General features: G+C 38.0%; 6 protein-coding genes across 7 annotated transcripts; 4 read left to right on the forward strand and 2 right to left on the reverse strand.

Annotated features, from left to right (window-relative positions):
- Window positions 1-374: 374 nt before the first annotated feature.
- On the forward strand, window positions 375-3,830 carry LOC149392103 (abscisic acid 8'-hydroxylase CYP707A1-like). The gene is made up of 9 exons (XM_089618863.1): window positions 375-694; window positions 773-1,094; window positions 1,194-1,343; window positions 1,425-1,673; window positions 1,957-2,046; window positions 2,179-2,257; window positions 2,463-2,569; window positions 2,725-2,843; window positions 3,152-3,830. Exons 1-9 carry the CDS (start codon window positions 498-500, stop codon window positions 3,246-3,248), a joined length of 1,410 nt encoding a protein of 469 aa, XP_089474989.1. The 5' UTR covers window positions 375-497; the 3' UTR covers window positions 3,249-3,830.
- Window positions 3,831-6,249: 2,419 nt separating this feature from the next.
- On the reverse strand, window positions 6,250-8,366 carry LOC149392104 (Thioredoxin superfamily protein). Of its 2 annotated transcripts, XM_089618865.1 has the most exons (5): window positions 8,210-8,366; window positions 7,334-7,842; window positions 7,213-7,266; window positions 6,961-7,118; window positions 6,250-6,928 (listed from the first exon to the last, which is right to left on the reverse strand). In XM_089618865.1, the coding sequence occupies exons 2-4, from the start codon at window positions 7,772-7,774 to the stop codon at window positions 6,996-6,998; spliced, it is 618 nt and encodes a 205-aa protein (XP_089474991.1). In that variant the 5' UTR covers window positions 7,775-7,842; window positions 8,210-8,366; the 3' UTR covers window positions 6,250-6,928; window positions 6,961-6,995. The 2 variants fall into 2 exon arrangements, with proteins under 2 accessions (XP_089474991.1, XP_089474990.1); XM_089618864.1 differs by having other exon boundaries at window positions 6,250-7,118.
- A 5,511-nt stretch (window positions 8,367-13,877) lies between these two features.
- On the forward strand, window positions 13,878-15,093 carry LOC149392105 (uncharacterized). The gene is made up of 2 exons (XM_089621146.1): window positions 13,878-14,409; window positions 14,617-15,093. Exons 1-2 carry the CDS (start codon window positions 13,900-13,902, stop codon window positions 15,091-15,093), a joined length of 987 nt encoding a protein of 328 aa, XP_089477272.1. The 5' UTR covers window positions 13,878-13,899.
- Window positions 15,094-15,223: 130 nt separating this feature from the next.
- On the reverse strand, window positions 15,224-17,767 carry LOC149392106 (uncharacterized). The gene is made up of 6 exons (XM_089620095.1): window positions 17,762-17,767; window positions 17,654-17,713; window positions 16,612-17,460; window positions 16,368-16,541; window positions 15,527-16,189; window positions 15,224-15,361 (listed from the first exon to the last, which is right to left on the reverse strand). The coding sequence occupies exons 1-6, from the start codon at window positions 17,765-17,767 to the stop codon at window positions 15,224-15,226; spliced, it is 1,890 nt and encodes a 629-aa protein (XP_089476221.1).
- A 1,880-nt stretch (window positions 17,768-19,647) lies between these two features.
- On the forward strand, window positions 19,648-21,058 carry SCP2 (sterol carrier protein 2). Its single transcript, XM_089619595.1, has 4 exons — window positions 19,648-19,933; window positions 20,009-20,069; window positions 20,602-20,701; window positions 20,782-21,058. The coding sequence occupies exons 1-4, from the start codon at window positions 19,814-19,816 to the stop codon at window positions 20,867-20,869; spliced, it is 369 nt and encodes a 122-aa protein (XP_089475721.1). The 5' UTR covers window positions 19,648-19,813; the 3' UTR covers window positions 20,870-21,058.
- Window positions 21,059-21,991: 933 nt separating this feature from the next.
- LOC149392108 (alpha-amylase-like) lies at window positions 21,992-24,045 on the forward strand. The gene is made up of 4 exons (XM_089620096.1): window positions 21,992-22,393; window positions 22,478-22,607; window positions 22,980-23,673; window positions 23,733-24,045. The coding sequence occupies exons 1-4, from the start codon at window positions 22,301-22,303 to the stop codon at window positions 24,043-24,045; spliced, it is 1,230 nt and encodes a 409-aa protein (XP_089476222.1). The 5' UTR covers window positions 21,992-22,300.
- The last annotated feature ends 1,715 nt before the right edge of the window (window positions 24,046-25,760 follow it).

A 25,760-nucleotide genomic window follows, 5' to 3' on the forward strand; every position in this document is an offset into this window, starting at 1 on the left:
GATAGTAATCCAAGTAATAGGCTAATTTTGTCAAGTGATATCACTAAGAGAATAAGGAAAGATCAGCATATTACTCATCACTTTTAAAATTATATTCTTAATTTAAAATTGGGTATGAAAAAAAAGGCATACACTACTCTCACAAAAATTGCCTTAATGGAAACCACATCAACGTACTAAGTATTTTGTTTTTTAAATAATTTTTTTTATTGCCTACAGGATAGGATGATACGTCCTTATCACATTGATTCTGTTCGTTTTTCCCCCTCTTATAAACCATCCCCGTAACCAAATAAATTAATGAACAGGACAAATAAAAAAAAAATTATTTAATATAAACATATTCTGAACTTTCTAGCTCTATATAAGGCTTCACTTCCCATAGTCTCAACTCTCATCTGAGAACTAATATAACTCCAAAACAAACCCATATAACACCATAGTCCTCTAGAGAAGCTTCTGAAAATCAACTCCTACTCCCAAAAAAAAAAAAAAAAATGATCTCCACTATATTACTCTATGCGCTCATTCTCATTGTCTTTCTTATTTTTCTCAAGAAGATCGGCGTGACGTCATCATTGCAAAGAGATCACCGGAAACTCCCTCCGGGCTCGCTTGGCTGGCCTTACATCGGCGAGACGCTCCAACTATACTCCCAAGACCCATCCACTTTCTTCTCTTTCAAACAAAAAAGGTACAAAATATTAAAATCAAACTTATTCACACGTACGTGGCTAGGCTAAAACCGGATGATCATGGTTATGGTGTATAGGTACGGAGAGATATTCAAGACGCACATACTGGGTTGTCCGTGCGTGATGTTGGCGAGCCCAGAAGCATCAAAGTTCGTGTTGGTGACGCAATCGAATCTCTTCAAGCCGACTTACCCGAAAAGCAAGGAAGGCTTGATCGGTCCATCGGCGTTGTTCTTCCACCAAGGAGACTATCACGCTCGCCTCAGAAAGCTCGTCCAAGGCTCTCTCTCTCTCGACGCCATCAGAAACTTAGTCACGGATGTCCAGTCCTTGGCTGACTCGGCTTCGAGCTCGTGGGTCAACGGTCGCGTGGTCAACACCTTCCGTGAATTGAAAAAGGTGACTATGATTTATAATTTGATGTGGGGTTTTTGTTTTTCTATGTATCAATGAGAGACTGATGATTTTTTTTTTATTTTTTTTTTTAAATGTTTGTAGTACTCTTTTGATGTGGGCATTTTGTCGATTTTCGGACATTTGGAGTCTCGGTATAAAGAAGAGCTTAAGAAGAACTATTCCATTGTGGACAAAGGCTATAACTCTTTCCCTAACTCTATCCCTGGAACTGCTTATCAGAAAGCCGTTTCCGTAAGTACTCTTAAATTATTGATCTATTTTATTAATTTTTTTTTTGGTCAATCTATAAATATTTTAATGAAATTGAGGCAGGCAAGGAAAAAGTTGAGCAAGATTTTGGGTGACATAATTTCGGAGAGGAAGGAAAAGAGATTGGCTGTGAATGATCTTTTGGGGTGTTTTTTGGACTCAAAAGATGAGAAAGGAGAGGCGTTGAAGGATGAGCAAATAGCAGATAATATAATTGGAGTCCTTTTTGCTGCTCAAGACACAACGGCTAGTGTGATGACTTGGATCGTCAAGTTCCTCCATGATGAACCGAAGCTTCTAGAGGCTGTCAAGGTATTGTTATTATAATTATTATTATTATTATTATTATTATTATTATTATTAATTAGTCTTTTTTTTATGGAATTATTAGTCTATTTCTTGTGTATATTGTCAAAATCTATATTTATTGGTCAGCTTCATTATGTGTACCGTACGTCTCGTGGGTTCTAGAGGAGAAAAAAAATACAATCACGTCCACTTCATGGGACTTTTCATTTTTGTTTTCCCATATAGTGAAAGATTTTTTTTTATTAATTTTATTTTCTTTGGTGTTTATGTGTTGAATTATGGGCAGTCTGAGCAGAAGGAGATTAAGAAGCTGAATGAAGAAAGTAACCAGTCGTTGACTTGGAAGCAGACTAGAAACATGTCTACTAGTCACAAGGTATATGATCAATTTTTTTTAAAAGGGTATATAAATCATTAAAAAAAAAGGGTGTTTAATTTGTCTTGTATATAGAGTCTGAAAACGACAAATAGTTTATATAACAAATTCATTATGTGTTTATATTTGTAGGTGGTATTAGAAACCTTGCGAATGGCAAGCATAATATCTTTCACTTTTAGAGAGGCAGTGGCTGACGTGGAGTATAAGGGTATGTCATCTTTACTAGATTAATTAAGTTACAAGTCAAACTTAATATAACCAAAATATTTTATCTTGAAACTAGTGACTAAAAAAAAAAAAAAAGTCAAGACCCATAATAAAGTTGACATTTAAGAACGATTCTAGATCCGCTGGCAATAATAATAGTATATTACTCAAAACGAGGATTGACTTTGGGTTCATGTGTGAGACAGGTTACTTGATTCCAAAAGGTTGGAAGGTAATGCCTTTGTTCAGAAACATTCACCACAATCCAGAGTTTTTCACTGAACCCCAGAAATTCGATCCATCGAGATTTGATGTACGTGCATGCTTCACAATTGTGACACATTATTACCATTTTTATTATCATTTAATAATATTTTTATAATTGGTAATGTGAAATGAATACAAGCAACGAATATGGAGTTTTGACTTTTTTTTTTTTTAATCTTTCTTTCAAAATGTGTTTTAAAGGTGTCACCGAAGCCCAATACATTCATGCCATTTGGCAGCGGTACACATGCTTGCCCCGGAAACGAACTTGCCAAGCTTGAAATTTTGGTTATGGTCCACCATTTAGTCACTAACTTCAGGTAATTATAATATATATATATATATATATATATATATATGTATGTGTATCTATACACATACACACGCATATACTTGTCCTTAACTCAACCACGTCGATGGTAACATTTCTTTATTTAGCCAGAAATCATATCTTTGAAGCAGAAAATACAAATCCCTGGAAAAGGACAAGAGCTTTTAGTGTAGACCCAAAAAAATTAAATATGAAAAGAGAGCTTTTTTTTTTTTTTTTTTTTTTTGCAAAACGCTTTGTGGATTCATTATGTAACAGCAACGTTTTATTTAGTTGTTGGTTGTGTGGAATTTTCAGGTGGGAATTAGTGGGATCGGAAAGTGGAATCCAATACAGTCCATTCCCGGTGCCTCAGAAGGGCCTTCCTGCCAGATTTTGGAGAGAATCAAACTAAGAACATTGCTATATAGCTAGGCCATAATTTATTGATTATTAAAACCTCTTTCTTTTGCGACTCTATTAATTAATTATCGGCATTGTGTCCCTGCTTAACCCTTCGGAAAAACCATCGAGGGGATTTGATTTGTAATATGAGCATATATGCGCCTTTGTTTCAGCCTTGAATAGTTAGTCAATTAATTCATGCAAAAAAAAAAAAAAAAAAAAAAAATTGTGCACCAAATTATTTTGTTGAAAATGTGAATGGACTCGTCGCAACTGATTCAGAGCGACGTAGCGTATGCAAAGTTGGCCATCACTCACGTGCGTTTGTCTCCCAAAGGCATTTTTGGTGTGGGCGTGTCTTTTTTGTGGTCATAAAGCTTTGTGTGAGAGGCCACGAAAGAGCAATGTGTGTTTGTTTCATAGGGCTCTCCTTAAAAGCCCCTTTTATCAAAGTTGTGAAGTGCTTGTTATTATGATGATCTTCTCTCATTGTGCCCTACCTAAAATGTGGCTACAACTCTTTTTCCCCGCAAAATTGGACTTGGTGAGAAGACATATCATGACTTTTGGAGCCAAAAGTGTGGACTATGGGAATTATGTAATCGAATCTCTATCCTATTAGTTATCTATTAGTTTTGTAGCTTACCAACACAAATCTACACCGCATTAAATTTCATCAATGGCACTGAAACAAACCGAAAAAAAAAGTTACACGGATTAAATTGCTTGAAACGTTGAATTGCAATATAATCAACGTTTCATTTAAGTTTCAAAAATAGCCACAAATGATGACGTGATTTTATTAGTCATTTAACAAATCACTACATTAACCTTTATTAAAATCGGCTGAATATATATATATACATATATATATATATATATATATATATCTCCAACGTTTTGATCGCAGCCAAGTAATACAACTTTAATACACATTAAGTTGATTTATTCCATAATATATTTTTTTTTTCTTTTTTTGTAGTCCAATTAACTGCGATATCAAGTTTTTTTGGGTTGATTTCAGTTTATTTGATTTCTATAATTTATCTTACATAAGGTATTTTCGATATTTTCTAATCTTTTATTTTTATAAATTATTAGATTACAAAATTTATCAAACGTTGGTTACACATCCTTAAAATTGTGTTTGAAATTAGTTACGTTGCTAGATTATCAAAGAAAAAAAATCACGAGATCCACCGGATCCGAAAAAGAATAGCCATTTGGGTAATTAATTCTAGCCTTCACTCGTACTTAGCTTGAATTCGAGGTTAAAGAACATGATCGCGTTGTGCTCAAACTTGTATGTCCTATTCGGAGTCAAGTCTTTCTCATGAGCACTACGTCATAATCGGTCCGGTGGATCACATTTGCTAATTGAGTTGCATTCGCAAGAAGTGACGAACAACCATTCGGTTGCCTCTCACCTTTTGAGGCCTAGGCATTGCTCTCCTCCATCTTGATAGTCATTACTATTATAGTTATACACATCGAAATGATAAAGATTAAAGGCTCAGTATTATTAGCGTTAAACTAAAACACTTAATTTACCTTGGCCCTCTGGCCGGCTATGCCATAAACAAAATTAGGCCTCTTAAAAACAAAAGTAAACTACAAAAAAAAGAAAAAGATTATATATTTAGAGAAAAAGTTGTATAATCTTTAACCATCATTGATATTAAAAATCAAAATATTACATTTCACTACGAACATCAGTATAATACTTGGTGGGCTTAAAGTTGTTTTTTTTAATATATAATATTATTGATATAGCTAATAACGCGTACAAATACATGCAATATAAAAACAAAAAACTAACCAAATAAGCTACCGAAAGTCTAAGAATTGCTAGATAAGGCAAACTTTTTTGTAGATTTTTAGTAAATAACTACCTCAACTTATTTACGGTACTCAAATTAGACAAAAATACCCAAAAACATTCTCGCCTAATTTGGGTTTTTTTGATCCTTTTAAGTGCCGTAAATAAGTTGAGGTGATTATTTCCAAAAAATATATAAAAAATTGCGTATTATACAAAACGCTATAAGTCAAATGCCTATATAACTAAAAGACCCATATAAAAGTAAGTTGAAAAAAAAATATTTATATATATTATACTTTTCTTACCTTAAGTCATGGCTGGTAAAATCAATCAAGATTTTATTAATTTTATCATCTTCATCTTTTTCTTTACCTCTGGTATCTAAATCTTTCTTTATGAGAAATGTCTCAATAGCTCATTTTATAAAGTAGATAATTCATCTTCTATCCTAATAAAAAAAAATTGATACAAATAAGAAAAATATTAATAACTAGCTAATAATAAGAATAATCCAAATTTTAAACCTAAAACAATTGAATTAGAAAGATAGAACTGAGAAGTTCATTAAGAAATTGCTTCAAGCATTCAAGTAATTGTGTTTTCTTATTTTATTGTACCCAAATTTGAGTTAAAGGAGAAATTCTACGTAGGAAAAAAGGACTAAAAAGTGATTTTATACAGCTCTTATGTATGTTAATTTTTTTTTTTTTTTTTTTTTTTGCTCAAAGTATGTTAAAATTTAAGCTCATGCATATTAGAGTTTTGGGCTTACTTGTTTAAGCTCGAAGTCCACATGACACATCATTATCAAATACATAGAGTGATTCCATATGTATGACATTCTGATTCTTGTTTTTCTCATTATCCAATAGCAAATGATTATTCTACTTTTATAACTTAGATTTGGGTTTGGCCAAAGATAATATCATTTAAAAAATCATTTATTATTCACCAATTCCTCCTCAAAGATGATTCGGATGTCATTAATCTCTCTCTCTCTCTCTCTCTCTCTCTCTCTCTCTCTCTCTCTCTCTCTCTCTCTCTCCCGCGTTGCGTATACCTTCAGTGATGTTTTGAAGATGATTCGATTGTTACTTTTCATTTTTCGCAAATTTCTATATATATATAGAGGAATATATATATTAATATATATATATATATATATATATATTGATTTCTTTGAGGATTCAATGACATGTTTGAAGATCTAATGACATGTTTGACAAGCAAGTAAATATCTTCAAAATATCTTTATATTCGGGTATTCGGGTGTTTGACGCAAATAAGTCATTTAATCTTCAAAACAATGGTTGCTCATCTTTTACATACAACTCAACAAGAGCAGCTCTATATTTGAGATGCTCTTAGTGTAAATTTTTTTTTTGTTTCCGTGTTTATCTTTTCCTTTGTGTCCGCATTGGGCTTCATGGCCGTCGCTCCTCCTTGTTCAAGTCACGCCCTTCATTTGGTGGCATGTGAGACAATTTTTTGGGCTCAAAACGCTCTCTCATCGTCTCTCTCTTTCTACACTAGATACAAACTTCCACGTCATCTCACATCGACTTAGTGTACGGTGATTTGAGTCTCGAAGTCACCGACATTGGGTTAACCCGAGCACTCTCAGAGAGTTCATTGCTGTTTGTCTTATGCAGGTAACAGAGACCCCGAAGACCCACTCTCAAACGATGATGATGATGATGACGAGCATAATGACTCATTACTATGAGCACATTAGATTATTAACCCATGTGCACAATAGTATAAACCATGAATATATCATGACTGTCACTTTATGTATATTATGGGACATATATTTATCAACATCTCAAACAAGATACCAAAATGTTATTTTACAGTAATCAATCGATTCTCTCTCTCTCTCTCTCTCTCTCTCTCTCTCTCTCTCTCTCTCTCTCTCTCACAGACGCGAATAGTTCATGAGACTTGAGATTCAGAGGATGTGTATTTACGGATAGCTTCCATAATCCGTTCTTTGTCCCTTGTTGCGAAAGCCTCCAATAAGACTCCGTTTTTATAGAAGTGGAAAAGTGGCACTGTCTATGTATCGATAACGATATCAATATCAGAATCACACACACGTTACGATAAAGGTCTAATTAGAGAATTCCAAGAGAGAGAGAGAGAAAGTTACCTTGATTCGAAGCCGTTCAGCGACCTCGGATTGTTCATCGTATTCATCAAGTACCTGCAGCGAGATCAGCCAATCAAATTTCACTATATAAAGAGAATATTCAAGAAATCGAGATTCTTACATTGTGCTTTAGGAATATAACCGGGGCTTCATCGTCGCCGGAGCCGCGGCAGAGCTTAGCGAAGCCCTGCTCGATGTACTTGCAACTCCCGCAAGATGTTCGATAAAAATCCACAATCACCAGAGACCCCGCTTCGCTGGCCTTGTCTAGAATCCTTTTGAACTCTTCGTCACTATCGAACTCTTTCACACACTCCACGGGACAAAGATCGTCGTCTTCCTCGGGAATCTCTCCTTGGTTTCCATATCCAGCTTCGGCTCTTGTTCGGCTAAACCTAAAACTAACTCGGTTCTTCCGCCTTTTGACGGCTAGTCTCGGGTTAATTCTGTCGTGAATTGGACCCATAACTATGGAGTTCACGCTTTTCTTGAGTGATCTGTTTGAGCTTGTTCTGGTGAAGCTGAGCAATGACTTGCAATCCGAGGTATTCTTGACTTGCATGGTACTAATAGTAATACACTCTAGTCAAAGACTCTATCCTTATAAGTCAATCGGATCTTCACTGTTTCCTGTAGATTCGTATCACACATTGATAATATACATGAACAAACTTCAAGCCGAGCAGAGTAACAAGACTAAGGCCAAAAAAAAAAAAAAAATCTGAAGACTCGCAGTGCCATTGAACGCATTCAAAGCCGTATTACTAATCTATCTAAAGAGCTAGGTCAGAGAAAGATTGCATTTATCTTCAGAACTAGAATTTTTTTTTTTTTCCCAAATGAAACTCGAAAGCTTTGACAGTTGCTCATGTTCGAACGAGAAGGCAACGAATCATTTGCAGTTAATTAGAACGAGACAGCCAAGGAAATAAAGCTATAACTCATGTGTGATAGAGTAATAATTATGGAGAAATAAACTGGATATATTGGTGTTTACCTCTTCGTCTGAGTGTTGGTGAAGAAGCGCGTTCTTTGCCGAATCCGAGTTCTTATGAAAACCAACGAATGGGAAGTGGACACGATCTATGACCATATCCACTATTGTCGCTCCTGGAATGATTTATGTTTCTATTTTCTGACAATTAAAGAAAAAATTACACCAAATGCCCCTTGAATTATTGACCACTTAACAAAGCCATCCCTATTTTTTTTTCCTGCTTGAATTTGAAATTCTTACAAGAATCGTCTCTCCATCTATTTTTCAGACATTCGGTTTGTTTTAGGGACACTTTTTGGTAAAGTGTTATGTAAAATAAGAAAAATCATCAAAAAAATAAAACGAAAAGAAATGCTCGTGAAGAGCAACCAACAGAGATTGGGATTTTTAAATTATTTTTTAATAAATATGTTTATTAATTTTTTTTCAAAGTGCGTCATTTACCATAATACCCCCATTTCACATAACACGTGACAAAAACATGCCTCTAAAATTAACAGAACGTCTGAAAAATAGGAGGGATGATCCTTGTAAGAATGTCAAAGTACGAGGTCATTGTTGTCAGGATAAAAAAATTAGGGACGACTTTGTTAAGTTGTCAGTAGTTCAGGGGGATTAGTGTAATTTATTCCAAAAAAAATTATGTTTTATTCTCCTGCCAACCTTAGTGGGCTCCTGAGGCCCATTATTGATACAGCCAAAATATATACATATAGGCCAAACCTAAAATGTTATTGGGGAAAAGCGTGAATACCATTTTGAATATGAGAATTCTTAAAACATCCACTACTTTTCAAGTTCCTAAAGAAAATTTTGATTAAATATGTTTTTGCCTAAATTAGTCACTTGACCAATATACCGATAAAGACTACATTTTTTTTTTGGCGGCCAACTACGGAGACTATAGAATCATTGATTTTCTCAATTGATTCGGTCATCGCGGATATATGGGTATAAAGAGTCGTATTTTAAAATACTTCACATTACTAAATAATAAACTCAATTTCATGACTTATGAATCATATTTTTAGTCAAATTTATCTTCCAAGAGTATCGAGTTTACTCGTATTTTGGACAATTATACTTCTTTTATTTTTTTTTACTTCTCTTAACAAATTTATTTTTACTTATTTTATTAGTGAAATTCTTAAGGGTATATGAAGTCAAATGAAAACAAATTTACTATATGTTAACATTTAAAGAAAATATAAATATTTGAATGATTGAAAATAAAAAGTTTTTAAATAATTTTAACAAATGTAAACGGTCTCGGAAAATGTTAACATTTCAAGAAAATGTAAGAATGTACAAACACAAAACCATTATATACTGTAAAAAAGTTTCAATAGCTGTAAATATTTTCATCCAATAATCAAAATTTAAAGATTTAAAAATATTAAAATGAATACATTCAAAATTTACAAAGACAAATGTTTCGAGAAAAAGGTTACATCTCAATTCTAATATAGGGAGATGAGCTCATAATCAAAGACTTACAATTAAAATTTTTCCAAAGCATTCATAGTGATTCAAAGTGATACTATGGAAACCTCTCTTGTTGTGTTGTCTGAAATCATGGTTTATATTTTCATTTGGATCTACTAGTCTGATTTTTTTTTTCTTTTCTCAAAACGTATATGATGGTCTGATCCGGATTGTGTTAGGTTTGGTAACATTCTTTTCTTAACTAAACAGTCTACCCCCGATAATCCGACAATTAGGGACGCTTCAGAACTAGGACAAAGCGGAGGGAAGTCTTGACGAAAAATATCGAAAGAAAAATCTAAATTCCTATGTTGGGTTTGAAAGTTATAAAAAAAAAACGAGGACAAGAGACACAAAGTAAAGCCTGCATGTAAACATTTGGACGGGTTTCATTTTCCGTATGATTTTATGTAGATAATGAAACCTTACTTTTGTTTATAAAATTTCCTCTTTTTTTTCATTTCTCTCACGTTTTTCGCAATCGGAATAACACGAAAAAAAGGCAATCCTATTTTCCTTTACATCTTACTTTTTTAGGCTCTAAGCACATCTAAAGAAATAGAATGCTTGTTATGGGCCGCCAGTAACGCTATAGTATACGAGATCTCAAAAGATTGGTTCAAAATCAAACTTGTTTGACTTTGAACACTAAAAGACATCGTCTCATCATGGATGGAACGTGGTTAGAAGTTTGCTTGAGTGAACCACCCATACTCATACTCAAAAGATTGTAGGTTTTGCTTTTATTTTTGTATGTGATGCAAAGTTTGATTCACGTTCTCATATATTTTCATGTGATTCTCCCATATATGTGGTTTACAATCTTGCTTGAGTGAACCACCCATACTCATAAGATTGCATTTTTTTTTCTTTTATTGTTGTATGATGCAAGGTTCGATTCACGTTCTCATATATTTTCATGTGATTCTCCCATATATGTGAATACACACCATATTCCTTTTCCTTCCATGCTAACCCAAAAAAGAACATTGTTCTGTTTGCATTTATGTTTTTTTGTTCTTCTTCGTTGTGTGTTGGTGAAATGAAGTTTAACGCAATTACTATTCGTACCAAGTTGTTTGCCAGTTGCTTTATGGTCCTAATTTATTTTATGATACTAAATGTGTTGGGAGAGGGACACATTAATTTATTTATTTTTCTGTTCATTTTTATATGATCTTAATTGACCTCTGTTAGAGGTCCTCCAAATATATGAAAATTACAGGTCGAACAAATAAATAAATAAATAACTGAAGGTAATAAATATATGAAAATTTTATCATGCATTTTTAGTTTACACCATAACTATTTAACAATGGTTTAAAAATATATGATTATTATAATATAATCATTTAGATTAATATATTACTAATCCCCTAACTTGCCTAAATTAAACTTGGCTAGAATTTCAAAAGTTGAGATATTTCTTAGAGTTAACTAAATTCGTAGGAATCTTAATCACGAGTATAATGATAATATGGAATTATTTGGCTATAACATAACTTTGAAGGATGATGTAGCTAAATAGCCAATTTAAAGCTATGAATTTGCAAAATAGCCAAAGTTTGTCTTAAATGAGTGAAATAGCTAAAATGTGCAGCAATCTGTTTTCAAAATTTTTTTTGACCATATGATAAATTTTGTTGAAAGTGATAAATTGCTTATAATAATCGTCAAAAATTTTATTCCTGATTGTCATAAAAATTTTGAAAACGTAAATTTGACTACTTTGCTGAAAAGTTGAAACTTTTATTATTTTGCTAATCAATAAGTTTCAAATTGCTATTTTGTACAATTTTTCATAAAAACAATTGACAATAATCAAAATTTTAAATATGAAGTAGGTAATAGGGGTTTTGACAGCAATAATACCATCTTGTTGTCACTTACCATATTTAGCCCAAAACCAATATTTTGACACATATGTTACTTTGACTAGGAAAGAGAAATAAAAATTTCCTCAATTACCCTCCCCTCAGATCTTCCTTCTTGCGCTCACTCTCTCATCTTCACTTTCTCTTTCACGGTCTCTGAAAAAAAAACCCTCATTCACGCTCCAAAGCAGCTCTCTCATTCACGCTGACTCAGATCTTCATTTCCCTCCAAGCATCTCTCTCATTCACGCTCACTCTTCAATCGCTCACCCTCTTCAGCGTGGGTCCAAGTCTTCTCCGGTCACCGTCGTCAGATCTGGGTCGAGTGTCTTCTCCGGTGACCGTCAAATCTTGGCGTCAAATCTGGGTAAGTAGCTTGTTCTTCTAACAACTAAGAGCTATTTTAGTGATTTCGTTCAGTTTGAACGTGTTCCAAAGCTTTTTTGAGTTTTTACTTCGCCAAAAATGGTGTTTGGAATTTCAGTGTTGAAATTTTCCAGGTATCACGAACTGGATTCACTTCGTGACACTAGTGTCACGAACTGGATGTTTTTCCATGTTAATAACCGTCTTTTAATACTCATTTCTAATACTGAGTGAACGTATACAGGTATGGCGGAAATATGTTTATATGCTAAGCATAGCGGGAAATGGGTAAAACCGGGCATATATCAAGAGGGTGGTACTCTTACGCTTTTACTTCCTACCAAATTGAATTACCAAAGTTTGATGCAAACATTGTATGCTCGGTTGAACGTGACCCCTGCAACGCATTCAATCAACGTCAAGCATGAAGCTGACGGGCTCGTACCGCCAACCATAGACGACGACGAAAGTTTGCGATGTTATTTGTACTTGAGGAAGAACGAACCGAACCGGACGAAGTTGAATCTTGTACTTGAGATTAGTCCGGAGGCATTTCAGGATAAAAAAGCGGATGGCGCGTCTTCTCCACGGGTTGGATCCACTCCAACAGCAAACACAAGCGAGAGTGGATTTGGTTGCAATCGAAGCAGGATCATTCCAAACATGCCGAGTCCTATATCCGAGGCACGTGAATGGGACGTACCAAGTCCGGAGGCTTTCGACAATGATACTGTTGGGTTGGATGACATGAATACTGTTAGCCAGGCAACACCCCAACCCAGAAGGTCTCCACCACCAGTTATTTTGTCAATAGAGGCTCCACCACAGACTCAACACCAGGAAGAGCCTCCTCTTCCACCACAGCCGCCAACTCGATCACAAAGAAAAGAGAATGTATCGAGCCAAGAGAATGGGGGGTGTTCGGTTACGGCTCCCGAATCAAATACATGTGTCGAGAGTAACGATATTGAGGTGTTGGATATTTTATCTCCGGTAAGAGTAAAAAAAAAGGATTATATGCAAACAAAGCGGCGTTGTTGAAGCATTTGCGGATGGATGCAATCAATAATCATTATCGGTTCAAAACGAAGAACTCATCTCCGCTCAAACTTCATGTCATTTGTGCGGGTAAAAATTGTGATTGGGCGGTCCGGGCAGTGAAGCTAAAGAACACGGATTGTTTTGAAATTAGAAGGTAAAATTTCACGACCTAAAAACTGATTTTATTTGAAATTTCATTTCTCTTCGTAGATGAATCAGTCCGTGACAGATCTATCACGACGTGAATCCACTCCTGACACGAGTGGATGTACTTCGTGACAGATATGTCAGGAAATGTATGCCCTTTTAATTTTAAATTGTTTTTGATCGTGTGTATGTGTTTATGGTTCAAGATATGATCCAAAGCACACTTGTTCTGTGGAGGAAAGACAAAAAGGGCAACCGCAAGCTACTGCAGAGTTCGTTGGAGAGAGGGTGAAACACAAATTTATTGATCCAACTGTACATAGTTGTACCCCAAAGGAGATTCAGAGTTACATGCGAACAGAGGTTGGAGTCAATATTTCATACAGAAAAGCATGGAGGGCAAAAGAATGTACAATACAATCCTTGTATGGGACTGATGATGAGTCATATGCCTCTCTTGCAAAATACAAGTACATGTTAGAGCAAAAGAATCCAGGTTCTCTCATCGACCTAAAAACTGACCGTCATAAATATTTCATGTACTTTTTCGTTTCTTTGGCTCCGTTCAGAGAGGGATGGAAGTATTGTCGACCTGTTGTAATTGTTGATGCAACCTTCTTGACAAACTATCACAAGGGCAGCATGTTTACGGCTTCCGCGATGGACGCAAATGAGCAAATATTCCCGCTTGCCTATGGTATTGGTGAGTCCGAAACTTCCAAGTCCTTGTTTTATTTCTTCAACAAACTTAAGGAAGCATTGGGGGAGAGGGATAACATGGTCATCGTATCCGACCGAAACACCGGAATCATTAACGCCGCGAAGAAAGTTTTTCCAAGAGCAGAACATGGTTTTTGCGCATACCACGTGAAGAATAACGTCAAGGCAAAATTCAAAAAACTTGGCAAGGAATTCAATTGGAAGTTCTACGGTGCAGCAAAAGCGTATACTATATTTGAATATCAAAAGTTTATGCGCATGTTGGACAAGGAAGACCCGTTGATACGTCCGTACCTTGTCAACGAAGTAGGAAATGAGAAGTGGGCACGTTGTTTTTTCAAGACATCAAGGTATACGATCATAACTTCAAACAACGCAGAGTCTTTGAATGCGTTAACTGTTAAAGCAAGATCATTTCCAATAGTGAAGTGCCTTGATTGGTTGAGGGAGAGAATGCAAGTTTGGTTCTACCAACGACGAGAAAAGGCGGCATCAACTCAAAGTGTGTTGTCAATGGAATATCATACCGAAATGTTAAAAAAACTTGCTGTCTCGGCAAATATGCAGGTTATAGTGTGTTTTTAATTTTTAAATTCTGTCACGAAATGACCCGAGTCCGTGACACTTGTGTCACGGAGTGACTTCAGTCCGTGACACATGTGTCACGGAGTGAATCCACTTCGTGACGCAAGTGTCACGGACTCGGGTCATTTCGTGACACATGTGTCACGGACTGAGTGGTTATGTTTAAACTTTTTTTTGCTTATGTTTTAGGTCCGGCCTTCTGCAGTATACGAATTCGAGGTTTTAGACACAGAAGGAACACCATGGGCAGTGAACTTGATTGATAAGACGTGCTCGTGTCGAGAATTTCAAACTGATCTATTTGTATGTGTCCATGCCATTGCGGCTTGTCGCTTACGCAACCTACCAGTTGAGAGCTATTGTGCAGAGTACTACACGACCGAGTATTGGAAATTGGCGTATGCAGGGGTTATTCATCCTCAAGGAAGTGAATCGTCATGGACTTTTCCCGACGAAATCAAGCAGATCAAAGTAAATCCGCCTAACTTCTTAGGTCGTCCGGCGGGTAGACCTAAGAAGAGAAGGATTCCCTCTCTTGGAGAATCTGATGCCCCGCTTCGTAAATGTTCCCGTTGTGGAGGTGTAGGTCACAATAGAGCTACGTGTCGCAACCCAATTCCACCGGAAATGAGGGCTCCGGGGATGGGACATTGGTTTGGTTTGTAATTCGACACGTTTTATATGCTTATTTGAGTTCAACCATAACAATTATATGCTTATTTGAGTTCAACCATAACAATTATATGCTTCTAAACAAGTCAAGAATTAAGTTCAACCATCAAATTAATGGAGGTACCTATTGAACCCCCTGTGTCCCTAACAACTCATACTCTTCCATAGCCTCTGCATTCATTTGGGCTTCTAGACTGAGAGGCGAATCTTCATCACCCCAAGATTGTTGACTTTGTGTGTTTTCGACGTCACTTTCATCCTCCTGACCATTCAAAATCATTTAGTTCAACATGAGTGTAATCAAAATAACGAAATTCATCGACTCCGTGACACTGTGTCACGCACTAAGTACACTCCGTGACACATCTGTCACGGAGTGAATCCACTCTTAAAGAAAAAAATAATATGTCTATTGCATATCTTGTACCTCTTGTTGACTGGTTTGTTTCTTTTTCCCTTTCTCGACTTCGTTTTTCTTCTTCTTTTGGTTGCCATCCTTCTTCTCCTCCTGTTTCTTGCTCTTCTTGGCGCCATCGTCCTTCTTATTCTTGTCGTCTTTGTCCTGCTTATTTTTCTTGTCCCCGTCATCGTCCTTTTTCTTCTTGTCCTCGTCGTCTTTCTTCTTCTTCTCGTCTTCGTCGTCTTTCTTCTTCTTCTCTTCTTCGTCTTTCTTCTTCTCCTCCTCGTCTTCCTCTTTCTTCTTCTTCTCCTCTTCTTCTTTCTTCTTATCCTCTTCTTCTTCTCTCTGCTTCTTCTCTTCTTCTTCCCGCATTTTCTTCTCTTCTTCCTGCATTTTCTTCAGCTTCTCAACATATTCTTCTTCCTCTTTTTTTTTCTTTTCTTTTTCCGCTCTCTTCTTCACCATCACTTCTTCCCACTTCTTCAATTTGGCCGCTTTCTTCTCCCGGCGCTTCTTTTCTAACTGTAACTCGTTTCTCCAATCGTAGTACTGATCCAGTTCATCAAGAGCCACTCTGTAGCTCTTCACCGCGTCCAAAATTTCTTTTTTGAACTTCCTGTAGTCGTCTTGCATATAGCGGAAACGCTCGTCGAGATTTCCAACTGAGTTTTCGAGAGAGTCGAGCCGGGACTGTCCATGACCAAAATAACAAAGTAAGCTGACTGACGAGTAAATCCAGTACGTGACACATCTATCACGGAGTGAATCCACTCCGTGACACATCTGTCACGGAGTGAATCCACTCCGTGACAGATGTGTCACGGAGTGGATTCATTTAAATTAAAATAGAAACCCAAAATTGTGTTACCTCAACTGTCTGTGCTTGTGAATGGGACGGTTGTTGTGGTGGTTGTGGTGGTGGTGTTTCTGGTTGTGGGGCGGCTTTTTTGGGTTTCTTCTCCGAGCGTTTGTCCACCCCCGCTGCCGTCGTAGGAGGGGTTGCAACGCTTGAAGAAGTGTCGCCGATTCCGTGAAATTCAACCTATACGTGGGACAAGTTAACAAATGAGTGTGATCAATATTAAGTATGAATTAACCTACAAATTTATTACCTCATTGAAGTTGATTCCTCTCATGGCGGCATCCTGAACAAGTCCGATAGACTTCCACCGACGCATTATTGGCCGAGCTGTGGTGGAGACTTTCTCACAAACCCCCATGTTCGTCAGGAAAGGAAGACACTCGTACCCCCAAACCTGAAGCGGCTCGACGAATCCGGGGAGATGGAGCTTCCTTTTTTTTTTACCTTGCTCCATTGGCTCGCCACCCTTCTCCACAAACTTCCGGACTTCGCCGAGAAGGTAGTTCCACACCACGTTGCCCCATGGATGGCGACCGAATGTGTCCGTGTCCTCCACCGCCTTAATGAGCTCTACGCACGGTGTCCTGTTCTTCGCATCGTCCGCCAGGAGGACACTCAAGACGAAGTAAATTTTCAGGTAATTTACCTGAACTTCTGTCGGCCAATCTACGCTCGCCTCCAAGAATTGGTTGACCAAGTTCCGACTCAAATACTTCCCCGGGAAGAATTTTTTGAACAGACTGTCATTAGAAACAACCCCCTCGAACTTGAATTCCTCGTAGTCATCGACGACTTTGAGGAATGTGATCTCCTGGAAGTCTCTCTTCGTGAACTCCCGGACTCGGCCTCCAATCTCAATCAGAAGCCCGTCAGTGGTTTCGCCCTCGAAGCTCCCGGTCCTCAACACCAAGTGGCTTATAATCGCCGACGACCGGACTATTTTGGGTTGCCCCACGAACTGCCCAAAACATGATTGGGCGAATCCAGCTTGAGTCTCGGCGCTGCGGCCGAGTAAGAGAGCGAGGAAATTTTCCAATCCCCCGTGGAAGTTAAAGGAAAATCCTTCAACGTTGGACTCAGGTATAAACCGTCTCCACTCCTACACATATGAGTCAATGACATTATTAGTGAAACCATTATGCTTGAGTTCGTGACAGATGTGTCACGGACTCACCCACTTCGTGACGGATGTGTCACGGACTCGCTGACTTCGTGACACATCTGTCACGAAGTCATCGAGTCCGTGACACATCTGTCACGAACCAGGATCAAAATGAGTTTCTGACACTCACCTTTCGGGGAATAGCAGTTGTAGGACTCTCCAAGGCGGTCGCAACGCCCGATGACTCAGCCTTGTTTTTTTGCTATATCAAACACAAAACAAAATCAAACAGGTGCACATACATCTAATTAAGTCACTTCATTTTTATTCTATACCTTCTTTATCTTTGTTGGTGCGACGACGAACGCGTCGTCATCGTTGGAACGCTTGGACGGCGAAATTATTTTCCTTTTCGAAGCCGTCCTAGAACTTCTTCGAACGTTTGAGGCCTCCTCGACCTTGGTTATTTTAGACTTCGTCATTGAATATATAAAACCTGAAACAAATCAAGTCACCAATTTTCAACAACTTCAAGACCAAATACGCACACACACACTCGTCAAACCCTAACATTGTTCAATCAAATATATACACGAGCACGAAACACACACAAACACACACATTCTCGGCCAAACACAATACACACAAACACTCAAAGACAACACATTCTCGGCCAAACACAAATACACTCAAACACCCGAACACAAATACACTCAAACACCCAAACCCAAATACAATCAAACACCCAAATACAACACATTCTCGGCCAAACACAACAAACACTCGCCCAAACACCAAATACACTAAAACACCCAAAAAAAATTTGAGCCAAAAACCCTAAATCAACAAACACTCGGCCGAAATAAATGAAATAGAGATACTCATACCTTTTTGAGTAAATGAAATAGGGTTTTAACAAACACTCACCAGTATTTCTAGGGTTTTAAGAGACCGAAATAAATGAAATATGTGTCACGGAGTGAATCCACTTCGTGACACAAGTGTCACGGACTCGGGTCATTCCGTGACACACTCGCCCAAACACAAATAATCACAAACACTCAAAGACAACACATTCTCGGCCAAACACAAATACACTCAAACACCCAAACACAAATACACTCAAACACCCAAACCCAAATACAATCAAACGCCCAAATACAACACATTCTCGGCCAAACACAACAAACACTCGCCCAAACACCAAATACACTAAAACACCCAAAAAAAATTTGAGCCAAAAACCCTAAATCAAATAATTTGAGGTTAAATAGAGTTTTCAATCAATTTGAGGCTTTAATAGAGATCGGCCGATTTACCTTGATATGAAGATGAACACAATCTTTTCTTCTTCTTCACCGATTAACGTCAAGAATGTGATAGAGACCGAGAGCTGGGTCGAGCAGAGGTGCCTTCGTCGCCGAGAGCTGGGTCATGCAGAGGTGGGTTGCGCCTTCGCCGCCGAGAGCTGGGTCGCCGAGGAGTGGGTCGCCGACAGCTGGGTCACCGAATGCTGGGTCGCCGAGAGCTGGGTCGAGCAGAGGTGGGTTGCGCCTTCGCCGCCGAGACCTGGGTCGCCGAGAGCTGGGTCGTGGGTCCCCGAGATGGGTCGTCGCGATTTTTGAGCGAGAAAGAGAAAGAGAAGGACAGGGAGAGAAAGAGAGACACAGAGGAAGATGATTAGAGAGCGAAATCGTGGGAGGGAAGATGAAGAGATAGTGAAATCGTGAGAGCGAAAATGTGGGAGGGGTTGGAGGTTTGAAAAATCGTGAGAGAGAGAGGGAGGGAGATAAACCGAGAAGATGAAGAGGTGTAGGTGTGCGAGGGAAAATGGAGAAAATTGGGTTGGGATGATTTATTTCGTTTAAATGAGTTTTGAGGGTATAATAGTCTTTACCTATTGGTGTAGGTATTACATGTGTCAAATTTTGAGTTTTGGGCTAAATATGGTAAGTGACAACAAGATGGTATTATTAACGTCAAATTCCCTAGGTAATATGGGGGTGATTTAGTACCGGTGATAATAAATAATTGTTAGTAGGTTGATCATAGTTATTAATGGACGGGGCTAATAGTAATGGGCTATACCTACTGAATTAGTTAGGCCTGTTTCAAACACGTGGGTCCCACAATAACAAATCCCCTGCTTATTAAACAGCTAAAAAAAATCGCTTGAACACGTAATCGTCGCATTGAAAGCATAGAAAGGCGTGCCATGTTTCAACACCTAACTAATTTATTCGCGTTCTCTCTTCCCAAATATAAATTCGTCGATCGCTCGTCCTCTCGTATTGCTCAACTCTATATCTCTATTGGCGAATTGTGAGTCTCGGAGAGAAATAGAGACAAAATGGAGGGTTTGACGTCTGCGAATTTGTTGGATTTGATGAAAATGCACTTCGAGACTGACGAGGGAAAAGAGCTTTGCAAGAAGATTGACCTCGTTTACGAGATGCGCATAGCTCCCAAGGTTTTTCCCTTTCTTTTCGATTTCGTTGTGTATTGAGAGAGAGTCTTGTTCTTATGATTTAGTTTGGTATCGCAGAAAATCGGAGTCGACGAGGCAGTTTACACTGTTGATCTCAAGAAAGGGCAAGTCACCAAAGGTTGTCACATTCTTTCTAATTTTTTTTTTCATTTGCCTTTCGGTTTAAAAAGAAAAAGTAAAAGTTCTGGTCTTGATAGATTTTACTTGGGAAATACCCTGCTTAGTCTATAATTTCTTGGGTCTTAATGTGGATGTTGATTATACTTAAAGCTCAGTTACTGAAGTATTGACTTCTTATGGCTGTATTATATGCTGTTGGACTTTTGAGCCTAGATTTGTTTTGTAGCAAACGATACTTGGAATTTGTCTCAACAGTGTAACACCATAAAGTGACGAGTAATAAGTTTTACAATTAATTGAGTAACTAAACCACCAAAATTTTGAAATTTGCTACAATACTTGCTGTAGCATTGCAATGTATTAACGACTTTTTTTTATCAGTGGTCTTTCTTATTCACACTAGTAAATTTAAAATGACTGGTTATGTACACTCAAAAAGTCTTTTTTACTCATTTTTTTTCTTTCCCAGTTCTTTCTGTTTTCTAAACGTGACACTCGATTTCTCTCATGATCTCTGGTCGAATCCTCAGGGCCGGTCGAAGGAAAAGCTGATGCAGTCTTTTCATTCAAGGAACAAGATTTTGTCAAAATTGCTCTTGGGAAGATGAACCCTCAGATGGCTTTCATGAGGTAAGTTAGACCTTCTTGTGTTTGTAGTAATTTTTTTTTTCTTTTTTGTAATGTATTTTGGTGTGATAAATTATTTATAGGGGTGCATTGAAGATCAAGGGAAGTTTGACCGCGGCGCAGAAATTCACACCAGATATCTTCCCCAAGATCCCAGTTGCAAAGCTGTGAGCAAAGTTCCATTGGTGATTTCAATTGCATTACTCTCTCTCTCTCTCTCTCTCTCTCTCTCTCTATATATATATATATATATATATTTGTTTATGCAAAATTGATTTACATGGAAACTGGAAATCAATATTGGAGATCTGATCAAGCACCATAGTAGTCTGGCAATATTATTGTGTCAATTTATGTGTCTTTCAATGTGCAATGTCAGTTCTTTAATCTCTTATACAAATATTATATATGGATGCAACATTGATGGACTGTCTGTGATGCTTCTTCAAGTAAAACCTTTTGTGTGACACACACATAGAGATCTGAATCAGAATTAACATGAAAAGTGGAAAGCGACACAGAGCTTTGCCAAAGGCATTCATGGGATTTGAAAATGACTGGTGAATAGGGCATGTGATGAGATCATAAGAGAGTTGAAACAATATAAATCTGGAATAATCATCAATTGGGGTTGGTGGTTCTGTCAGAGGTAGATGAACCATCACTTATTAAGCATTTGATTCTACCGTGTTCTGAATCATCACCACCATCACTGAATTAATTGCTTTTCCTACCTTTAGCGACACCCAATAATTTCTATTTGATTCAAAGTTTTTTTTTTAAGATATTCGAAATGGTATGCACGTTCCTTTGTTGTCGTTTTTCATGCATACTGATGTCGTTTTAAGTTTTCATGTCACCAATGCTCGTGAGAAGAGAGTGTTTACGATTCTAATAAGTCCTACAGAAAGGTAAAGAGTCAGTTGCTGTGTTGTTTGCTAATTCCGGTACCAAATTTTAAGGGTCTGATAAAACAAAACACGAAATGTTTATCATATAGATATTTGAATATTGAATTTTAGAAGAAAATCATGTCATGACCATATGACCGTAGGGCACCTCATGCAACTCTTTTTTTTTTTTTTTTTTTTTTTTTTTTTTTTTTTTTTTTTTTCTCTCTCTCTCTCTCCCAAAGAGCGTTTTTGAAGTAATTTAATAAAAATACGCATAATTTTTAAAATTATTAAAATTTAAACATAAAAGTTGAATTCGACCTATTACTTCACATATATTAATATGAAATTTCACAAATCCCATCCAATATTTTAGTAAAAACTGCGTAATATCGTTTTATTGTGAGCCTCGATTATAAAACTAATTCGTTTGTTTGGATCTTTCCTTGTTAATTTCCACCTTCAAATAGCTAGTACGTATTGAGCACGAAAAAAAAAAAAAAAAACTTTCGAGGAGTTAACTCAACTATCCCTCTTTTTCGTCAACGGAGGCATCAAATTCCAATCAATTTTTATGTTGAAAATCCAGTGTAAACTCGATCGCTAAGCAAACTTTGTGGAATAGTCAAGATGAGTCATCTTAGTAACACGTCTGTTTATTTACAAAGATCCTCTCATCTCATACACACGCAGCACAGGAGTACCAATTATGGCTTCGCTCGTCAAAGCAAAACCACTTTTCTTTTTCTTCCTCTGCATTTATCTCTTCCCTTCCTTTTCCAGTTCAACAATATTGTTCCAGGTACACTTACTAACTAATAACTACTACTTGACTTACCTTATGGTCTAATTATTTGGTTTATAATAACATGCTGTAATTAAATAGGGTTTCAATTGGTTTTCAAGTGGAAAAGTAGGATGGTATAATTCACTGAAGGAAAAAATTCCGGATCTGGTTGCCGCCGGAATTACTCATGTCTGGCTTCCCCCTCCTTCTCAATCCGCTTCTTCCGAAGGTGCACTACTTCATTAATTCATTTCTTTATCTCCAAGTATGTATTAATATAAATGAGTAAAGCTATCGGGCACGATTAACGACTCAAAACGATTTTGCCACGTGTCAACACGTGAGCGGATCGTTTTGAGTCGTTAATCGTGCCAAAAATCAATTCTGAATATAAATACATATCTTTTTTTTAATTTTTTTTTTAATTTGGTCTCATCTGATGTCTTTCTGATTAAAAATTATTATCAATGCAATTATTATATTTTGAAAAAAAAAATATTGATCGCGTTTCATAATTAGAAAAGATCCGATTCCTATTATTCCATCATCATATCATATCACACGTTAACTAGGAAAAATTAAAATTCATTTGGCATGTCAGGGTATATGCCGGGAAGGCTATACGACCTTGACGCGTCAAGATACGGAACCAAAGCCGAGCTCGTGTCCCTGATCGCCGCCCTCCGCTCCGCAGGAATCAGAAGCATCGCCGACGTCGTCATCAACCACCGGTCGGCGGAGCGGCAGGACTCCCGCGGCAAGTGGTCCGTCTTCGAGGGCGGGACCCCCGACGACCGCCTCGACTGGGGCCCGGGACTCATCTGCGGCGACGACGCGGAGTACTCCGACGGCACCGGAAACCCCGACACCGGCCTCCCCTACCAGCCCTCGCCGGACATCGACCACCTCAACCCCCGCGTCCAGCGCGAGCTCTCCGACTGGCTGACGTGGCTCTCCTCCCCGGAGGTCGGCTTCTCCGGCTGGCGCCTCGACATGGTCACCGGATACTCCCCGGCCGTCGCCAAAATCTACGTGGAGGCCGTGAAGCCGGAGTTCGTCGTCGGCGAGAAATGGGACGATTTGGCGGACCCGGACTCTCACCGCCGTGCCCTCGCATCGTGGGTCGACGCCGCCGGAGGCGCGGTCAAGGCCTTTGACTTCACCACTAAAGGAGTCTTGCAAGAGGCGGTGAAGGGACAGCTGTCGAGGCTTAGAGACTCCGCGGGAAACCCGCCGGGGCTCATCGGAATCAGGCCGGAGAGCGCGGTGACGTTCACCCTGGAACTCCGACCATTGTAACTAATCCACCCCCTCTCAATTTCGTTTGATTTAATGAGATGTTTATAAGAAGCAGAAATGATACATTATCGGTTAATTTGGGATTCCCTGATATTATGTGTGTTTTGCAGTTCTATGATCATTTGATAGAGGAAGAGTGGGGGCTGAAGGATGAGATAAGCAAGCTGAGCGCGATCAGGAACAAGAACGGAATAAACAGCAAAAGCGTCGTGAAGATTTTGGCGGCGGAACCTGACCTTTACATGGCGAGAATCGATGATAAGATTGTCATGAAGATTGGCCCAAGGAAGGAGTTGGGGGACCTTTCGCCGCGTAATTACAGAGTTTTCACTGCCGGGCAAGACTATGTCGTGTGGGAGAATGCATGATTACATGTTTGTCTAATCTCATGGCCCCAATATAAATATAAAGTTGATCCACTTCAAGAATGCTAATATTGGTCGTGTTTGGCACAGCTTTTTTAAGCCTGTTTTTGCTGTTAGCAAAAACCAAACTGCAATATTACTGTTTGGTAAAATAGTTTTTAGAAAAAATTTCAAAAGCGATTTTAAAAATTGTACATGAGTCACAAAAGCTACGAATCTTAGCTTTTAGAAAAAGCGTTTTTGTATTTGATATAAAATTACTTTAATATCCTCACGTGATTATCCATAGCACTGTTAAATATTTATTTTTATGTCTATTTTAGTCTTTTTACTATAATATATTTATTTTACCAAACGCAAAATCAGCTTTTGTTACCAGCAACAATCGTTTTATAAACATCTTACCAAACACCTGTCAGTTTAAAAAAAAACAGTTTTTTTCCAAAAACTAAATCTAAAAGCGTTTTTTTGTAAAACAAAGCTATATCAAACGATGTCATTGTCTGAAGATTTGTTGATGTTGATAATATTGGCGTTCTAAAATGTAGAATAAAAAAAATATGAAATATACTGGTCATCATTATAATTAACCGTTCTAAAAATAAATACACACATAATTTCTAATACTCAATTAAAAATACTAGATCTGGTTTCTCTCTCCTTCCCCTGCTTCTCCAAAAACGCAGAAACCTTTTCTTTTTTTTTTTCCCTTTTTTTTTTCTCCGCCGCTCCCCTCCTGGGAGGACGCCGGCGCTTTGGTCGGCTCCGACTTGGGGGGGAGGCTGTTCTGTCTTCTCTCTTTGACCTCGGAAAAAGCTTTTACCCATCCCGCCTCTATGGGTCTCCTTCGCAGACCCCGTGCCTCGCCGGACGTCCTTGTCCTCGCCGGAGTTTCCTGCAACAGCCATGCTCTTCATCTTTCCCCGCTGCAGATGGCAGTCTCTGTCTTTTGCAGGGCCATGCGGTTTGATTCCCAGATCTGGAGCTTTCGGTCCCCGAATCCAGCTCCTCTTTTTGGCCTTCCTTCCAGAGATGCCGTCCAGGTCGCCGCCGGCCCCGTCGGCCCGCTGTTTCAGATCCTTCTCGGCGAGGATGACTCCGTTGCAGATCTTGTGGGGTGGGATTTCGTGGGTTTTTTCTTTGGACATGTTGAAGACATTTTTAGTTTAGATTCAAGTTTTTCTTTGCATCTTTTGGGGTCCTTGCTCCGACTTTTTTATTTTTCTGCTTGGTTTCTTTTGGTTTGTTATTTGGATTCGGATTAGCCGTAGTCTCATATCCCGTAGTGGATTTTCTGTTAGGTTTTGATCTATGCAGGTTGAATAGCCATCTTATTCGTGGCCATCGGACCGAGGTTGGTTAGATTTCTCCATCGACAATCTTTGGGTTTTTGAACGAGCCTCTCGTGTGCTCTTTTTGTGCTTGTAATTATTCCCGTTGTCGGAAGTTTGCACATAACGTACTTTTACCGGAACTTAGTGACTCATGTACTGAGGTGTTGACTTAGGTCTTGGTGACTCATGTACTGAGGTGTTTTTCTCCTGTATTGATGAGTTTTTTACCCAATTTTAATGGAAAATCCGTTCTATTAAAAAAAAAAAAAAAAAAAAACACACATGATAGGGTAATTATATAAAAATGCGCATACTTTTAGTTTTTATACAATTTTGGAACCTAATATCACATTCACACTTATACAACGAATCTTCTCTATAAAT

This window comes from Urtica dioica, chromosome 7 (assembly GCF_054948205.1).
Source record: "Urtica dioica subsp. dioica isolate 48M chromosome 7, U.dioica_male_clone48M_v1_H2, whole genome shotgun sequence".
Taxonomy (NCBI): Eukaryota; Viridiplantae; Streptophyta; class Magnoliopsida; order Rosales; family Urticaceae; genus Urtica; species Urtica dioica.